This window comes from Cebus imitator, unplaced genomic scaffold (genome assembly GCF_001604975.1).
Source record: "Cebus imitator isolate Cc_AM_T3 unplaced genomic scaffold, Cebus_imitator-1.0 Scaffold29, whole genome shotgun sequence".
Taxonomy (NCBI): domain Eukaryota; kingdom Metazoa; phylum Chordata; class Mammalia; order Primates; family Cebidae; genus Cebus; species Cebus imitator.
Genome location: NW_016107344.1, coordinates 11,101,241 through 11,119,428, shown reverse-complemented (window position 1 = coordinate 11,119,428; position 18,188 = coordinate 11,101,241). Strand labels below are relative to the sequence as shown.

Below are 18,188 nucleotides of genomic sequence, written 5' to 3'. Positions count from 1 at the left end.
TAGCCCAATCAATCAAGCAGAAGAAAGGATATCATATATTGACAATCAACTCAATGAAATAAAACAAGAAGGCAAGATTAGAGAAAAAGAGTGAAAAGAAATGAACAAAGCTTCCAAGAAATATGGGATTATGTGAAAAGACCTAATCTACATTTGATCAGTGTACCTGAATGTGACAGGGAGATTGAATTCAAGCTGGAAAACACTATACAGGATATTATCCAGAACTTCCCTAACCTAGCAAGCCAGGCCAATACTCAAGTCCAGGAAATAGGGAGAACACCACAATGATATTACTCAAGAAGAGCAACCACAAACCCATAATTGTCAGATTCACCAGGGTTGAACTGAAGGAAAAAATGCTAAGGGCAGCCAGACAGAAAGGTTGTGCTACCCACAAAGGGAAGCCCATCAGACTCACAGCGGATCTCTCAGCAGAAACCCTACAAGCCAGAAGAGAGTGAGGACCAATATGCAACATCCTTAAAGATAAGAACTTTCAACCCAGAATTTCATATCCAGCCAAACGAAGCTTCATAAGTAAAGGAGAACTAAAATCCTTTTCAGACAAGCAACTGCTGAGAGACTTCATCACCACCAGGTCTGCCTTATAAGAGCTCCTGAAGGAAGCACTAAACATGGAAAGGAATAACCAGTACCAGCCATTGCAAAAACATACCAAATGGTAAAGACCATCAACACAATGAAGAAACTACGTCAACTAACAAGAAAACAACCAGCTAGTATCAAAATGGCAGGAACAAATTCACACACAACAATATGAACCTTAAATGTAAATGTGCTAAATGCCCCATTCAAAAGACACAGACTGGCAAATTGGATAAAAAGTCAAGACTCATTGGTTTGCTGTATCCAGGAGACCCATCTCAGGTGCAAAGACACACATAGACTCAAAATAAAGGGATGGAAGATTTACCAAGCAAATGGAGAGCAAAAAAAAAAAGCAGGGGCTGTAATCCTAGTCCCTGATAAAACAGATTTTAAACCATCAAAAATCAAAAGAGACAACGAAGGGCATTACATAATGATAAAGGAATCAATGCAACAAGAAGAGCTAACTATGCTAAACATATATGCCCCCAATACAGGAGCCCCCAGGTACATAAAGCAAGTTCTTAACAACCTAAAAAGAGACTTAGACTCCCACACAGTAATAGTGGGAGACTTTACACTCCACTGTCAATATTAGACAGATTAACAAGACAGAAAAGGATATCTAGGACTTGAACTCAGATCTGGACCAAGCAGACCTAATAGACATCTACAGAACTCTCCATCCCAAATCCACAGAATATACATTCTTCTCAGCACCACATCACACTTATTCTAATATGGACCATATAATTGGAAGTAAATTGCTCCTCAGCAAATGCAAAAGAACGGAAATCATAACAAACAGTCTCTCAGACCACAGTGCAATCAAATTAGAACTCAGGATTAAAAACCTCACTCAAAACCACACAATTACATGGAAACTGACTCCTGCTCCTGAATGACTACTGGATAAATAATGAAATAAAGATCTTCTTCAAAACCAATGAGAACGAAGACACAACATACCAAAATATCTGGGACACATTTAAAGCTGTGTCTAGAGGGAAATTTATAGCACTAAATGCCCACATGAGAAGTGAGGAAAGATCTAAAATTGACACCCTATTGTCACAATTAAAAGAACAAGAACAGCAAGATCAAACAAATCCAAAAACTAGCAGAAGACAAGAAATAACTAAGATCAGAGCAGAACTGAAGGAGATAGAGATATAAAAAACCCTTCTAAAAAATCAATAAATCCAGGAGCTGGATTTTTGAAAAGATCAACAAAACAGACCACTAGCCAGATTAATAAAAAAGAAAAGAGAGAAGAACTGAATAAATGCAATAAAAATTATAACGGGGATATCACCACTGATTCCACAGAAATGCAAACTAAAATCAGAGAATACTACAAACAACTCTACACACATAAACCAGTAAATCTAGAAGAAATGGATAAATTCCTGGATACTTACACCATCCCAAGACTAAACCAGGAAGAAGTTGAATCCCTGAATAAACCAATAACAAGGTCTAAAGTTGAGGCAGCAATTAATAGCCTACCAATCAAAAAAAGTTCAGGACAAAATGGGTTCACAGCCGAATTCTACCAGACATACAACGAGGAACTGGTACCATTCCTTCTGAAATTATTCCAAACAACATAAAAAGAGGGAATCCTCCCTAACTCATGTCATGAGACCAACATCATCCTGTTACCGAAACCTGGAAAAGACAAAACTAAAAAAGAAAATTTCAGGCCAATATCTATGATGAACATCAATGTAAAATCTTCAATAAAATACTGGCAAACTGAATGCAACAGCACATCAAAAAGCTTATCCATCACGATCAAGTAGGCTTCATCCCAAGGATGCAAGGCTGGTCCAACATACACAAATCTATAAATGTAATCCACCACATAAACAAAACCAAAGACAAAAACCACATGATTATCTCAATAGATGCAGAGAAGGCCTTTGACAAAATTCAACAGCCCTTTATGCTAAAAACTCTCAATAAATGAGGTATCAATGGAACATATCTCAAAATAATAAAAGTTATTTATTACAAACCCACAGCTAATATCATACTGAATGGGCAAAAACTGGAAGCATTCCCTTTGAAATCTGGCACCAGACAAGGATACCCTCTCTCACCACTCCTATTCAACACAGTATTGGAAGTTCTAGCCAGAGCAATCAGGCAAGAAAAAGAAATAAAGGGTATTCAATTAGAAAAGGAAGAAGTCAAATTGTCCCTATTTGCAGACGACATGATTGTGTATTTAGAAGATCCCATCATCTCAGCCCAAAATCTCCATAAGCTGATAAGCAACTTCAGGAAACTTTCAGGAGTTTGCACATTGATACAAAATCAATGTGCGAAAATCACAAGCATTCCTATACACCAATAACAGGCAAACAGAGGGCCAAATCATGAGTGAACTCCCATTCACAACTGCTGTAAAGAGAATAAAATACCTAGGAATACAACTAACAAAGGACATGAAGGATCTCTTCAAGGAGAAATACAAACCACTGCTCAAGGAAATAAACAGGACATAAACAGATGGAAAAACATTCCATGCTCATGGTTAGGAAGAATCAATATTGTTAAAATGGCCATACTGCCCAAAGTAATTTATAGATTCAATGCTGTCCCCATCAAGCTACCACTGACCTTCTTCACAGAACTGGAAAAACAACACCTTTAACTTCATAGAGAACCAAAAACAGTCCACATAACCAAGACAATCCCAAGCACAAAAACAAAGCTGGAGGCATCACTCTACCTGACTTCAAACTACACTACAAGGCTACAATAATCAAAACAGCATGGTACCAGTACCAAAATAGAGATATAAACCAGTGGAAAAGAACAGAGTCCTCAGAAGTAATGCCACACATCTACAACCATCTGATCTTTGATAAACCTGACAAAAACAAGCAATGGGGAAAGGATTCCCTGTTAAATAAGTGGTGTTGGGAAAACTGGCTAGCCATGTGCAGAAAGCAGAAACTGGACCCCTTCCTGACACCTTACACTAAAATTAACTCCAGGTGGATTAATGATTTAAACATAAGACCTAACACCATAAAAACCCTAGAAGAAAACCTAGGCAATACCATTCAGGACAGAGCTATAGGCAAGGACTTCATAAATAAAACACCAAAAGCACTGGCAACAAAAGACAAAATAGACAAATGGGATCTAATTAAACTTAAGAGCTTCTGCACAGTAAAAGAAACTACCATTAGAGTGAACTGGTAACCAACAGAATGGGGAAAAATTTTGCAATCTACCCATCTGACAAAAGACCAATATCCAGAATCTGCAAAGAACGAAACCAAATTTACAAGAAAAAAACAACCCCACCAAAAAGTGAGCAAAGGATATGAACAGGCACTTTTTAAAAGAAGACATTTATGTGGCCAAGAAACATATGAAAAAATGTTCATCATCACTGCTTATCAGAGAAATGCAAATCAAAACCACATTGAGATACCATCACATGCCAGTGAAAATGGTGATCATTAAAAAATCTAGAGACAACAGATGCTGGAGAGGATGTGGAGAAATAGGAACACTTTTACACTGTTGGTAGGAGTGTAAATTAATACAACCATTGTGGAAGACAGTGTGGCGATTCCTCAAGGATCTAGAAGTAGAAATACCATTTGACCCAGCAATCCCATTACTGGGTATATATCCAAATGATTATAAATCATTCTATTATAAAGACACATGTACATGTATGTTCACTGCAGCACTGTTTATGATAGCAAAGACTTGGAACCAACCCAAATGCCCATCAATGATAGACTGGATAAAGAAAATATGCACCATGGAATATCATGCAGCCATTAAAAAGGATGAGTTCATATCCTTTGCAGGAACATGGATGAATCTGGAAACCATCATTATCTCAGCAAACTGACACAGGAACAGAAAACCAAACACCGCATGTTCTTACTCATAGGTGGGTGTTGAACAATGAGAACACATGGACACAGGGAGGGGAACGTCACACATTGGGGTCTGTTGGGGGGTTGGGGGGCCAGGGGAGGGATAGCAGGGGGTGGGGATATTGGGGAGGGATAACATTAGGAGAAATACCTAATGTAAGTGATGGGGGGATGGAGGCAGCAAACCACCATGGCATGAGTATACATATGTAAGAATCCTGCAAGATCTGCACATGTATCCCAGAACTTAAAAGTATAATTTAAAAAAAAACGTGGCTTTTTCAATAACAGAAAGAAGAGCTAGAGAACATGTATTTCTTTATAAAATTAAACTCAGCCAAGTGAAAAAGTCCTATCTGTACAAGAAAAAATCTAGGAAAACATGTTTGCTCTCCTCCCAAAGATAAATAATTACATGAATGTTTCAAGAAAAGCATTCAGTATATTTCTAAATCATCTAAACATGTCTCTCTGTATTGCCATTGCTCAAGGGATGTCTTCCATGTGTTTCCCACAGGTCCATATGCAAAAGGTAAATCTGTTGCCTTGACACCAAACCTAAATACACATGGTAGCTGAGGTAACTTGGATGAAGAACATAGCTATAGCAAGGGGTGTAAGAAAGGAGTAATGGAAGGTGGGGTGTGGAACACCATAACTACTCAGCTTAAACATTTACACAGAAATTTTTACTATATTTGAATTGCCTTGGTGTATCGACCTTACACAAAGTTCCTTCACAGAACCCACCTCAACCTGAACTGAATGAGTCAAAGAAAATCAGCACTCCTGACATAGCTCATTCGGCCAGGGTGACTGTCTTCTTACGGAACTCATCCACAGGCTAGCCAATGACCTGTGATATCAGTAGCCTTCACAGAAAAACCAGCCTAACCCATTCAGATTCCTCTTTGGGAATCTTAACTAAGAGACACCAAAGAAACTGTGCTATAAATGTGGAAAACTGGGTGAAGGGTACAGAGGACATTTTTGTACTGTTTTTTGCAATTTCCTATGAATTTATATTTATTTCAAAGCAAAAAGTTGGTTTCTTTTTAATATCAAGTATTAACTAAAACATGTACCTATCTGTATTAATTTCCTAGAGCTGTATTTGCTACTTTTTTGCTTTTGACACAAAATACCAGAAACAAGGTGGCTTAAAACAACAAAGATATTCTGTCTTACAGTTCTGGATGCCAGAAGTCAAAAATCAAGGTGTTAGCGAAAGCCACGCTCCCTATGAAATCTACAGTTTTCCAGCAATCTTAGGTGTTCTCTGGCTTATAGAAGCATCCCTCCAATACATGGCATTCTTCCTGTGTGTCTGTGTTTTCACAGGCCATTTTTTTTATAAGGATATGAGTCATATTAGATTAGGGGCCCTCCTTACCCCAGTATGAGCTCCTTTTAACTAGTTATATCATCTCCAACAACTCTATTCCCAAATAAGGTCACATTCTAAGGTACTGGGGTTTAGGACTTCAGTATTTTTATTTGGGGGGAGAGGGACACAATTCAGCCTATAGCGCTATCCCATCAAAGACCCAATTCTAGAGTCTATTATTTTTCACAATGGAAATCTTGTTCATTTCTTTAATAAATCTTGGATCTCCTTTATGTATCAGCCACTGTGCCAGATGCTGTGAACACAAAAATGATTAGTATGACAAGTCTGGCTCGGGTTATTCATTTTTTTCTGTAAGTGTCAGCTAAGGTTTCTAACATCCTCCTTCTGAAGGAATTTTTAGAGGTCAGTCTTCATAGTCCCACTACAACTGCTCATAGGCATGCAACAAATGTCACAGTCCACTGTAATGCTCTGTGGCACACTTATTATGTGGTGCTTTCTTGCTTGTTTGCTAATTTATTTGCCTGGTCTCCCCTCCTTCACTAAAATTTAAACTCTATGAGGTCACGGTTTGTGACTATCTTTGTTCCTCTGATACATACCTATAAACTAGAAAAATCTTCAACCTAGTAGGCACTCAATTATTTGTTAAAAAAAAAATTCACTGACTATCTGCATGTCAGACTATCTGTATATTATCCTTGTAGTCCTCATAACGACCCTCCCAGGCACCTGCTGGAGCCCTAATTCATACTTGGAATTAAGGCTTTGAAAAGTTTTAATATAACCATCCTGACAAAAGGCATCAGAAGGAGTCAAATGAGGCATGATAACAACTTCAAACCAATTGGGCTTAGCCCAGTTCTGCAGCTGTGGTCACTTTTATGCTCCCGCAGCCAATCGAAAATGCTCCGTGTCCTGTATTCAAAAAATATTCCGATTTAATATACCGGAAATACAGTTCACTTCAATTTCTAAAGATAAAATCCCAACTAGATAGAATTTCTGATGCTTGAAATAGGAATAGTTGGAGAGATCTCTGAATTTAAAAATAAAACACATTTGTGCTTTCATGTAATCATACAATCAGAAAACTGAATATAACTTCCACTGGCCAACAACAAACCACTACAATTCGAGCATTCCAAATATGCAGGGTGTATGAGATCAAAGTCTAATTTGCTTTAAAATGCATGTAATTGGTCCAAGAAATGACAATTTTAAATTAAAGCAATAAGCTATTTAATTCAAGCCATTTGAAAAAATATTTTCAACACTATTGAAACTTAATATTAAAAGTACATTATATAAAAATATTTTACGTCATTTTTAAATAAAACTCATTTGTTTTATTAAACTGAACATTTTCTCCTAAAAAGACTTCAAGTATTAATTTTTTCCATTTTATTCCTTAAATAAAATTCTTCTGACTCACTATACTAGTAGAAAATTGTGTGTGTGTGTGTGAGTGTGTATGTGTGTGTGTGTGTGTGTGTGTGTACTTTCTTTAACCTAACACACATATACATATAATTTCTTTAACCTAGCCAAATTTGAAACCAATAAAATTGTTAGGTCAGCTGCCTATTCATGATAGACATAGAACGGAGGCAACTTGGTAGGAAGGGAGGAATTAATATTTGAGCCCAACTGCTCTGGGAACTTTATATGTATTATGTTTTGAAGTAAAACTATTAAAAACTTTTCATTCCTTCTCTCCTAGACAGATATTTTCTGAGAAACACTCTGCAACCAACACCCAGATTTTAGTGAGATTTTTCACAACTTCTGCAAATCTGCTAACTTTAAATACTCATGCCTTTAACATCTGTAAACACATGAACGGACAAACAGAAGTTTCCTGAATGTATTATAAACAGCATGAATAGTCTAAAAATAGTAAGGCTTGTTTTCACATTCCAATTATTGGCTATCTTAAACTTCAGTGTTTTTTGAAGTTCATTTAGCTGATTCCTATCATCCTGCTGATTTTTAAGGATTTCTGACATTTTAAATATTATCCATCATTTGTATTTGATCATAAATTATTTCCACAGACAGAGCCCCACACCATTATTGTCCTCTGAAATGTCTTACCCCATCTGAATAGCTACCTTGGGATAGTGTGGGGTACAATTCATACACAAATTCCTGATTTGAAAGCTAGAAAGAATCTACAGAACCATCACGCCCATTTTATGGGTAATATTACCGTGGCAAAGAGGAAGGCAGTGACTTGTCCAGCCTCACACAGGACTTTGGTGGAAAACCTTTTACATAAAGCAACAGAGCTAGCAGGCCTTGACTAATTTGCAAATGCACTTAGGATCCGTGTACTGGCTGAGGGTAACGCAAAAGCATCATGTGGCAGAAACATAACCACCGGTGAACATCTCACAGTCTGGGGCACCCCTGCGGTAGCCAGCAAACAGCGCACACAGGGCTGAGCTTCAAAAGATGGTGACCCTGAACAAATGTAATTTGTGGAAGAAATAAGCCAAGAAAGGAAACATATGAAGCCTGATGGCACAAAAATCAAAATAAACAATTAAAAAATAAAAGCCTCCAGGCAATAGGGAAACAGAGAAAGGAACTACAGATACAAGGAGGACATCACCACACTTTGCTTGAACATAAAGACTATAACCTACTTTCAACGGTAATTACAGATACAAAAACCTGCCTATGCCCACCTCTTTACATTTCAAAGACAAATAAATTTAGCTGTGAAGAAAATTTACTACTTACCAGTCCTGCTATTGGTGTAGACAGTCTATTGATCTTCTTAATGACGCCAGGCTTAAGCTTATTAATCAAACTGAAAGTAAATAAATAACATATGCAATTACAAGATGCCAATATCAGTTTAATGATTTTTTTAGCATTCTCAAAAATAACATATATCACTACTCCCTCCCCCAAATGTGTTACACAGAACCAACAGCCCATCAGAAAGCAAATAACCAAGAAATCAAGTTGAGAGACAAAGAAAAGCACCACACACAACGGTGAGTGGTCCTCGCTATTCTATAATCTCTGTGTGTGGACACAGGCCTACTTCTATGTCCAAAGCCATCCTTCAAAGAGTTAGTTTCACATTTATTAAAGAAAGGTAATATTTGCTTATGTTTCAATTGCCAGTTTAAGAATCTCTTCATCATAACTTTGTTCACTTCACCCAAAGAATACTATTTTCTACTAATAGTTTTTACTGATTTTTTTTCTCAAACTGATCATTTTTAAAGGTAGCTTCAAAACCATATTATTTTGCCACATTAAAAAGGTAAGGTGGACTCATACAAATAGTCAACTAACTTTTTGGTAATTCATTGAAACCCATAATTGATTGCTTTATTACCATAGCAGAATGACTGGGCGAACATTAAATTAAATGTACCAGAACACCCCAAATTAACTAAGTTACCTCGGAGTCTAGTACTTTAGATTGAACAGAACAAGTTTAAATTAAAATGAAAGATACTGCAAAGATATATATGTCTCCGTACTCTATAAAAAAGAAACTTGGCTTTGACAACTGAAACTTGAGTACAGTTTTGCTTCTAAATCTAGATTATTATGAATTCTTTTTTTATTGTTGATAAGTAACACTGTGCCAGGTCATGTAGAAATTTAATGCTCTAAAAATGCTTTTCTATTAATGTTAGCTTGGTTAATTAATCATTAATCACTGTCAGAGAACACTACCTTGAAACTGATTTTCCTATTCAAAAACCCATCCACAAGAAACAATTTTTTATTCTGTAACAGAGCTCCAGAAATAAAGGAGAAATCATTAAACATTCTGAATTTACTTGTCTCCTCGGCACAATGGGCAGCAGAAAAAAAGAAAATCTGAAGCCTGTGGAATGTCACTCCTTCAACATTCCAAAGACTTATATATACACTTGGGTGTGCTAAAAATAAAAAAGACAAAACTCTTGATGTAATAACCTACAGAATGTTGTTCGGCAGGATTCATAATTACAAAACAGTGGCTTATGAAGACTTAGTTTGGTGAACAAAAGATGTTTTTCTGTTTTCATGGTTTCTACACACAAAGATCATTTGACAATATAGTTAATACCATCCTCTTGATAGAACAATTATTCCCTGACTCCTAATTTCTGATTTGTACACAGAAAGACAAGTAGAAAGGAAAGCATTCTCCCTCATGTCCACATGATTTTTTTTCTTAATCACTAGCTGAGGAGGCAGGAAAGAATTCAGTAAGTTTATCAGAAATAATAATTCCTAATTAATTCTTCTAGTTGTTCCCTATGAACAAGGTATTTCTATATTTCCATTACTGGTGGCATTCTTGCAATGCATAGAAGAACTAATAACTGCAGTATTACTGAATGGAAACATAATTCTGGCAAGTATAAATCAAGAAATTATTTGCAGTTTGTGACCACTACCTTGGCACTGACTTTCCTAGAGTAACTTGTATTTTGAAGTTTAATCTTTAAATGACATAAATTGGAGGCCATTATGAGCTGGGGCAACATAAAAAATGTCAGGAAAGTCTGGCTGGAGGAAGAGTGTCATAAATTTCTGCTCCACCTATTTGAGTCACTGGTGACTTTGACCAGGTCATTCGGTTTACCTGTTTATATCACGTATCATTTTTATGTTACAGGTTTTGTAAGAGAAAGTACGTTTTTAAAAATACAGCTTCTGGAATTAGAATTAATAATATCAACTACTCTCAATTCAGTCAGCCAAGGAAAGTAGAAGATACAGCTAAAAGAAATAGAAAAGATAAATGACGTCTCCCAGTAATGAGTTAATTAACTCCTACCTCATCAGAAGGTTCCAAAGCTATTACTTAGAAGCAACATACACACATGGATTAGCATTCCTTTTCTACCCTACACCTTCAAGTACATATGCAAACACGGAAATAACCATGAGGAAAAAACAACACTCTGAATAACACACAAACTAGCCTCTAAAAAGTTGAGTCATTGGAGGAAAATCCTGTATTATTTTGTTAGTAGTTACAATGGTCATCTATTCTAAACATTATAAGCTGGAGAGAAGACACAGGTAGTCTTGGCAAATACTGAACATCCAATTAAATTATGAATCATCAGAAGTTATTTTCATATACAATTAAAGGAAAACCTTTTAGAATATTTCTTCTAAGGAGAAAAACAGTGAGTCTTACAAAATCTAAACCTCTGTGAAATTTGTGTGCCTAGAGAAATAGGGGCATAATCTTATGTCAAATCAAAAACAAATGCCGTCTATGGAAATACTCTTTTCTACAAGTAGAACTTCTTTGCATAAAAAGCATTCTTCAATCACACATATGGAATTCCTAAGGTAACACTGGCTTCAGGTAACTGACTCTATTCAAGATTCAGGTAACATAATAACCTTCCAGATACCTCTATGTAGTAGGATCTAGAATCAGTCAAGGAGCCATTTTATCTGTTTGTTTCCCCTTGTTCCAGCTCTCTAGCCCTAAGTAGAATTATCTCTGTCTTCCTCCAAGCCTTTCCTTAAGACCAGAGCCTGAGCCTGGTTCTGTGCTTGGTTAGTGCATCAGAGGCTTGCTCTTCTGATAGGATTAAAACCAGAAGAAAGCACATAGTAATTTGACACCTCCCAAGGCAGAGCATTCACAGGTAAAGCCAGCAACTTCTCTCCTCCCTCAGCTCACCCCTTGCTAGGATCAGAATGTTTACATTCTTCCCAAAACTCATACCTTGAAATCCTAACCCTGAAAATAACAGTATTAGGAGGGGGAGCCCCTGGGACATGATTACGTCATGAGGGTAGAACCCTCATGAATCGGATTCGGTCCCTTATAAAAGAGGCTCCTGAAAGCTGCCTTGCCCCTTCCACCACATGAGGTTACAGTGAGAAGTCTGTCTACGAAGGAAGCAGGTCCTCACTATATGCCACATATGCCAGTGCCTTGATCTTAGACTTTCCAGCCTCCAGAACTGTGATAAATAAATGTCTATTGTTTATAAACTGCCTAATTTATGGTATCGTGATATAGCAGCACCCCAAAAAAAGGTATCTCTCAAGTCGCCTCCTTCCTTTTCTTCTCACTCCCCTCCTTCAGCCTCAAACATATTGTCCGTTCCCTTCAAAGAAGTTGCATGATGACAGATACTAGAGAGTTGGCTCTGTTCAAAAGCCTTGTCAGTAAATATAACCCGACTTTAAATATAACTCAGAGAGGAAATTCAGAAAACTGTACATAAAGCTCTATATAATAATGTCTGGCTCAGTTACAAAAGCTTTAGTGAGAACTAGAATTTGATGCTCTGTTTCTATTAGTGTCCAGAAACTAGTTTTAAATGCCAAATTTCATTTTTCCCTTTATCAGAAAGATTTTCAGCTGAGGTACAAAATTTATGGACACTTTTTGAGTTCCTATTTCCAAAGATTTTCAAAATGAACAAGAAAGATGACTTTGAATAACATATTAATACACTGAATGAACTTTTTAACCTGTGAATTATTGTCATTCACACACACATATTTCTAATATCTTTTTCATATGCATTTTCTAAATATCTCCTATTATCAAACTTCTATTAATAACTACATTTTTTAAAGATATAATAAAGATATTACATTTTGTTCACCAATTAAAGAGCAATGATTTCTGCTTTTTTAATGTTTTATTTGTTTCAGTAGATTTTTGGGGAACAGATGGTGTTTCATTACATGAATAAGTTCTTTGGTAGTGATTTCTGAGATATAGGTGCACCCATCACTTGAGGACTGGACACTGTACCCAGTATGCAGTCCTTCATCCCTCACTACCCCGTACTCTTCCCCCCGAGTCCCCAAAGTCCAATACATTATTCTTATGCTTTTGCATCCTCATAGCTTAGCTCCCACTTATGCTGAGAACATATGATGTTTGGTTTTCCATTCCTGAGTTACCTCACTTAGAATAATGGTCTCCCATCCCATCCAGGTTGCTGCAAATGCCATTATTTTGTTCCTTTTTATGGTTCAGTGGTAGTCCATGACATATATATTTACACCATATCTTCTTTATCCAATCACTGATTGATGAGCATTTGGGCTAGCTCCATATTTTTGCAACTGCAAATTGTGCTTCTATAAACATGGGTGTGCAAGTATCTTTTTCGTATAATGACTTATTTTCCTCTGGTTAGATATCTAGTAATGGTAGATCTACCTTTAGTTCTTTAAGAATCTCCACGCTGTTTTCCATAGTGGCTGTACTAGTTTACATTCCCATTAGCAGTGTAAAACTGTTCCCTTTATGCTGCATCCACACCAACAACTTTTTTTTTTTTTAATTTTTTTATTATGGTCATTTTTGTAGGAGTGCGGTGCTACTGCATTGTGGTTTTGATTTGTGTTTCCCTGATTATTAGTGATGTTGAGCATTTTTCCATATGCTTGTTGACCATTTGTATATCTTCTTTTGAGAATTGTCTATTCATGTCCTTAGCCCACTTTTTGATGGGATTGTTTGTATTTTCTCTTGCTGATTTGTTTGAGTTCCTTGAAGATTCTGGATATTAGTCCTTTGTCAGATGTACGCATTGTGAAGATTTTCTTCCATTCTGTGGGTTGTCTGTTTACTCTGCTGATTGTTTCTTTTGCTGTGCAGAAGCTTTTTAGTTTAATTAAGTCCCATCTATTTATCTTTGTTTTTGTTGGATTTGCTTTTGGGTTTTTGGTCACAATGTCTTTGCCTAAGCCAATGTCTAGAAGGGTTTTTTCAATGTTATCTTCTAGAATCTTTATGGTCTCAGGTCTTAGGTTTGAGTCTCTGATCCATCTTGAGTTGATTTTTGTATAAGGTGAAAGATGAGCATCCAGTTTCATTCTTCTACATGTGGCTTACCAATTATCCCAGCACCATTTGTTGAATAGTGTGTCCCTTCCCTACTTTATGTTTTTGTTTGCTTTGTGGAAGAGCAGCAGTTGGCTGTAAGTATTTGGCTTTATTTCTGCATTCTCTATTCTGTTCTATTGGTCTTTGTGCCTATTTCACATAGGATTTTTGTTTTATCCACTATATGGTGTTAATGCATTTGCTTCCTTTTCCTCTAAACACAAATTCTGCTCCTTAAGCATTTTAATGTGTACTAAATATGGCACTATGCTGGGATCGGCAGCAGAGCAATCAGACAGTCCAGCTGCTAGAGGCGCAGATGACCTGCTCCCCACAAACAGCATTGCCTAGCACTTAGCAAAACACCTGGCATGTCACAGGTACTTTACAGATATTTACTAAAATCCACTGCCCCGTTTTTAATGCAGAAATGTTTCTGTGAAATATGAAGCAAATGATTCAAAATCTCTATCTTCTTTATAAAGAAATTTTTAAATATTTTACCTCTGCTTTCAAATGCTAGAAATGTTTTTTGCTTTTAACAAAAACACTCTTCTCTAGTATTTTTTTGTTGTTTGCCAGACAAGCCAAACTTTGATATTCTCTTATTGCTAGTGTTGATCAAAAAAGTAAGCTATCAGATACATTAACTTGGACTGGTTAGCTTAATTACGTAAACGCCTTACTAAAATTTGAAATTAATATTTTAATATTTTCAAAGATTGCTAGTAAAATTCATGTAAGTTTAATTTCTAGAATTTATATGGTAGTAATTTTGAATACTGCTGAATTACCTACAAAACACAGTAAAAGTTAACAGTAAATGTTAAAATGGGAAAGTGTATGGAACAGCAATATCAGTACCAAAGTAATTTATAGTCACCACTTTCTTATGATGGAACTTAGTTTTATGGCCTTACTGTTCTGCTTGAAGCATTCTGAATTGAGTCTAGTAAACCATGAGAAGTCTCAGGGCAGATACCTCTTATTCTGAGATTCTCAATAATTATAGTACTAATGTGTTTCACTGAGTAGTAGAAAATTTCTCAATATCACCACAAAAGCAAAGGGCATTTAGACACAGACCTTACACCCTTCACAACAATTATCTCAAAGTGGATCACAGACCTAAATATAAAACCAAAAACTATTAAAACTACAAGAACAAAACATACGAGGAAGTCTAGAGACTTTAGGTTTGACAACGACTTGTTAGCTATGACACCAAAAGCACAATTCATAAAAGAAATAATTGATACAGTGGACATCATTAAAATTAAAAATATCTGCTTTGTAAAAGACATGTCAAAGGAATAAAAAGACAAGCCACAGACTGAGAGAAAATATTTGTTAAAGACTAATCTGAAAAAGGACTCTTATCTAAAACATACAAGGAAGTCTTAAAAAGTCAACAATGAGAAAATCTAATTTAAAATGATTAAAAATCTGATTTAATAAGAAAATCTGATTTAAAAATGGGCCAAAGACGCTAACAGACACCTCACTGAGGAAGACATGAAGATGTGACAAATAAGCACATGAAAAATGCTCCACACTGATACATCATCAGGTACATGCAAATTAAAACAACAAGATACCACTACACATTTACTAGAATGGTCAAAATTCAGAACCCGGACAACATCAAATGCTCACAGGGATGTGGAACGAGAACTCCCATTCTCTGCTGGTAGAAATGCAAAATGGTACAGACATTTTGCAATCAAGTTTGGCAGTTTCTTACACAACTAAACATACTCTTATCATATGGTCCAACAATCATGTTCCTTGATATTTACCAAAAGGAGCTAAAAATTTACATTTACACAAAAGCTTGCACATTGTATTAGTCTGTTCTCATGCTGCTATAAAGAACTACCTGAGACTAGATAATCTATAAAGAAAAGAGGTTTAATTAACTCACAATTCCTCAGGCTTAACAGGAAGCATGACTGAGAGGCCTCAGGAAACTTACAACCATAGTGGGAGGCAAAGGGGAAGCAAGCCCGTCCTACCATTGCAGAGGAGAGACAGCAAGAGAAGACGGAAGTGCCACACACTTTTAAACCATCAGGTCTTGTGAGAACTCACTATCAAGAAAACAGTATGGGGGAAATCTGCCCCCATGATCTAATCACCTTCCACCAGGTCCCTCCCCTCAACACTGGGAATTACAATTTGACATGAGATTTGCATGGGACACAGGGCCAAACTACATCATGGATGTTTATAGCAATTTTATTCATAATTGCCAAAACTGGGAAGCAACCAATAAGGCCTTCATTTGATGAATGAATAAACAAACTCTGGAACATCCAGACTGTGGAATGTTATTCAGTACTAAAGAGAAATGAGCTATCAAACCATAAAAAGACATGGAAGAAAGTACATATGATTCAGTGAAAGGAGCCAACCTGAAAAGGCTATGCCCTGTATGATTCCGTGTATGTGACATTCTGGAAAAGTCAAAACCATAAAGACAGTAAAGATCAGTGGTTGCCAGGGGTTAGAAGTAAAGGAGGGATGAACGGGAGTAGCGCAGAGGATTTCTACAGCAGTGAAACAATTCTGTGATACTATGATGGGTGCATGTCATTATACATTTATCCAAAACCACAGCCCATACAACACCAAGAATGAACCCTAATGTAAACCATGGACTCTAGGTGATGATGCTGTGTCAAGATAGGTCCACCAATGGTAACCAATATACCCCTCTGGTGGGGATGGCTGTGTATATGTGGAGGCATGGAGAACATGGGATCTTTCTGTACCTTCCCCTCAGTTTTTCTGTGAACCCAAAACTGTTCTATTAAAAAGTCTTCAAAACAAAAACAACAGAAAGCAAAAGGAATCTGACTTCCTGTACTATCTAACTATGAAGTAACGTTATGAAATTCCTCTCGATCCTTCAGGTAAGTGAGAGTGATATATCAGTCTCTCTCCATGATTTCAACCCTCAACTTTGAGGCCACAATATTAAAAAATACTTCTGCAAAACTTGAAATGAGTCTTTAGAGTGTGTCTATTGCAACTGAAGTGAATTTTTAAGTTGTTGTTTGCCAAGCTGACTTTTAACTTGATATACTCTTTCTTTGAAAAAAAAATCATGTTTTTGCTAGGTATAGCTATTACATCACAGGTGAAATGAACCATGATGCTTAAAAAGAAGGCATGCAGATCTCAGCTGTAAAACACTGCCACGGAGAGAAAGCACACTAATATTTTTACAATCATTTTTATGAAGTTGAACCCTTGCACCATTGTTTGCCTATTGCTGGACAGTCATGTAACATGGAAACTTCAAAGCTTATATTACTTGATAGTAAAGAAAAACAGTTTTCACAAAATTTCAAAAGGCTATAAAAACAGATCAGGGTCAATAAATAGTGATGGCATGCTGCAGTGCTGTATGTAAGCAACTGTCCTTAGGAAATTCAAAACCAGAAACACCTCTAAGGAAAAAGGCCTTTCCCACTACTTGAAAGCCTCAGGGCTTCCCATGGAGCACTGCGCAGAAGCCCCAGGGACCTATCCTTATCACCAGCACTCTATGTGTGGGTGGAGATCTCCAACTCCAGCAAAAAGATAGAGCTTTCTTGGCAGGAATGACAAGCGACAACGTTCTCTATCTTACCCAATGCCTTAAAATGATCATCTGAGTGCCCCACAGTAAACAGTAGTACTTGTAAAATATATATATCTATATATAACTGAATGTATGTTATATATCTTTAATAAAATATTACGGTATTCTTAGGCAGATAGTTGTGGTCGCACGGCTAATACAAATAGAAACAGGATCCCTCATACCAATAGGGGTGAACATCTTGCTCCTGGTCTTTCCAAGGTGCAAGAAAGGGAAAAGAAGACCTGGTGACAGTGTTCTTAATGTGAGCCATGTGTTCGAAAAGGCATAAACTTCTGATGTGTGGCTGACTGTGGCAGAGACCTGGGATCATTTCAGGGATGGGAGGTATGGACTGACTAACCAGTGACACACCCAATCAGACAATCATCAAGCAAATCTTCTCTCTTCATCAGAGAAAAAAAGAGTGTTTTCATTTGAATATTTCCAAGATTGCCATCATAAGATGAGTAACTGGGAAATTACCGATATCATCAGCTGTTTATGTCTCAACCAAGTATGCTTAGAGAAGAAGAGTAATTCTGCTAGAACCCAGGGTAAAACAAGATCATGGACAGTGATGAAGTGACACATCTTTTATGTATTTTTTTTTTTGAGATGGAGTCTTGCACTGTCATATATTTTTAAAATATATATAAGGCAGTCCACATGAACACCAAGAAATACAGAAGATAGAAGACAGATTAAAGAACACTACTGGCGGGGCACAGTGGCTCACGCCTGTAATCCCAGCACTTTGGGAGGCCGAGGCGGGTGGATCACGAGGTCAAGAGATTGAGACCATCCTGGTCAACACGGTGAAACCCCGTCTCTACTAAA

The 18,188-nt window shown here is 36.8% G+C and overlaps 1 protein-coding gene across 1 annotated transcript in view; it reads right to left on the bottom strand.

Annotated features, from left to right (window-relative positions):
* The window catches only part of LMO7 (LIM domain 7), a 232,038-nt gene that overhangs the window by 125,692 nt on the left and 88,158 nt on the right, over positions 1 to 18,188 (bottom strand). Inside the window, 1 exon segment of the mRNA XM_037736810.1 lies at positions 8,626 to 8,695. Coding sequence (XP_037592738.1) covers positions 8,626 to 8,695 — 70 coding nt within the window.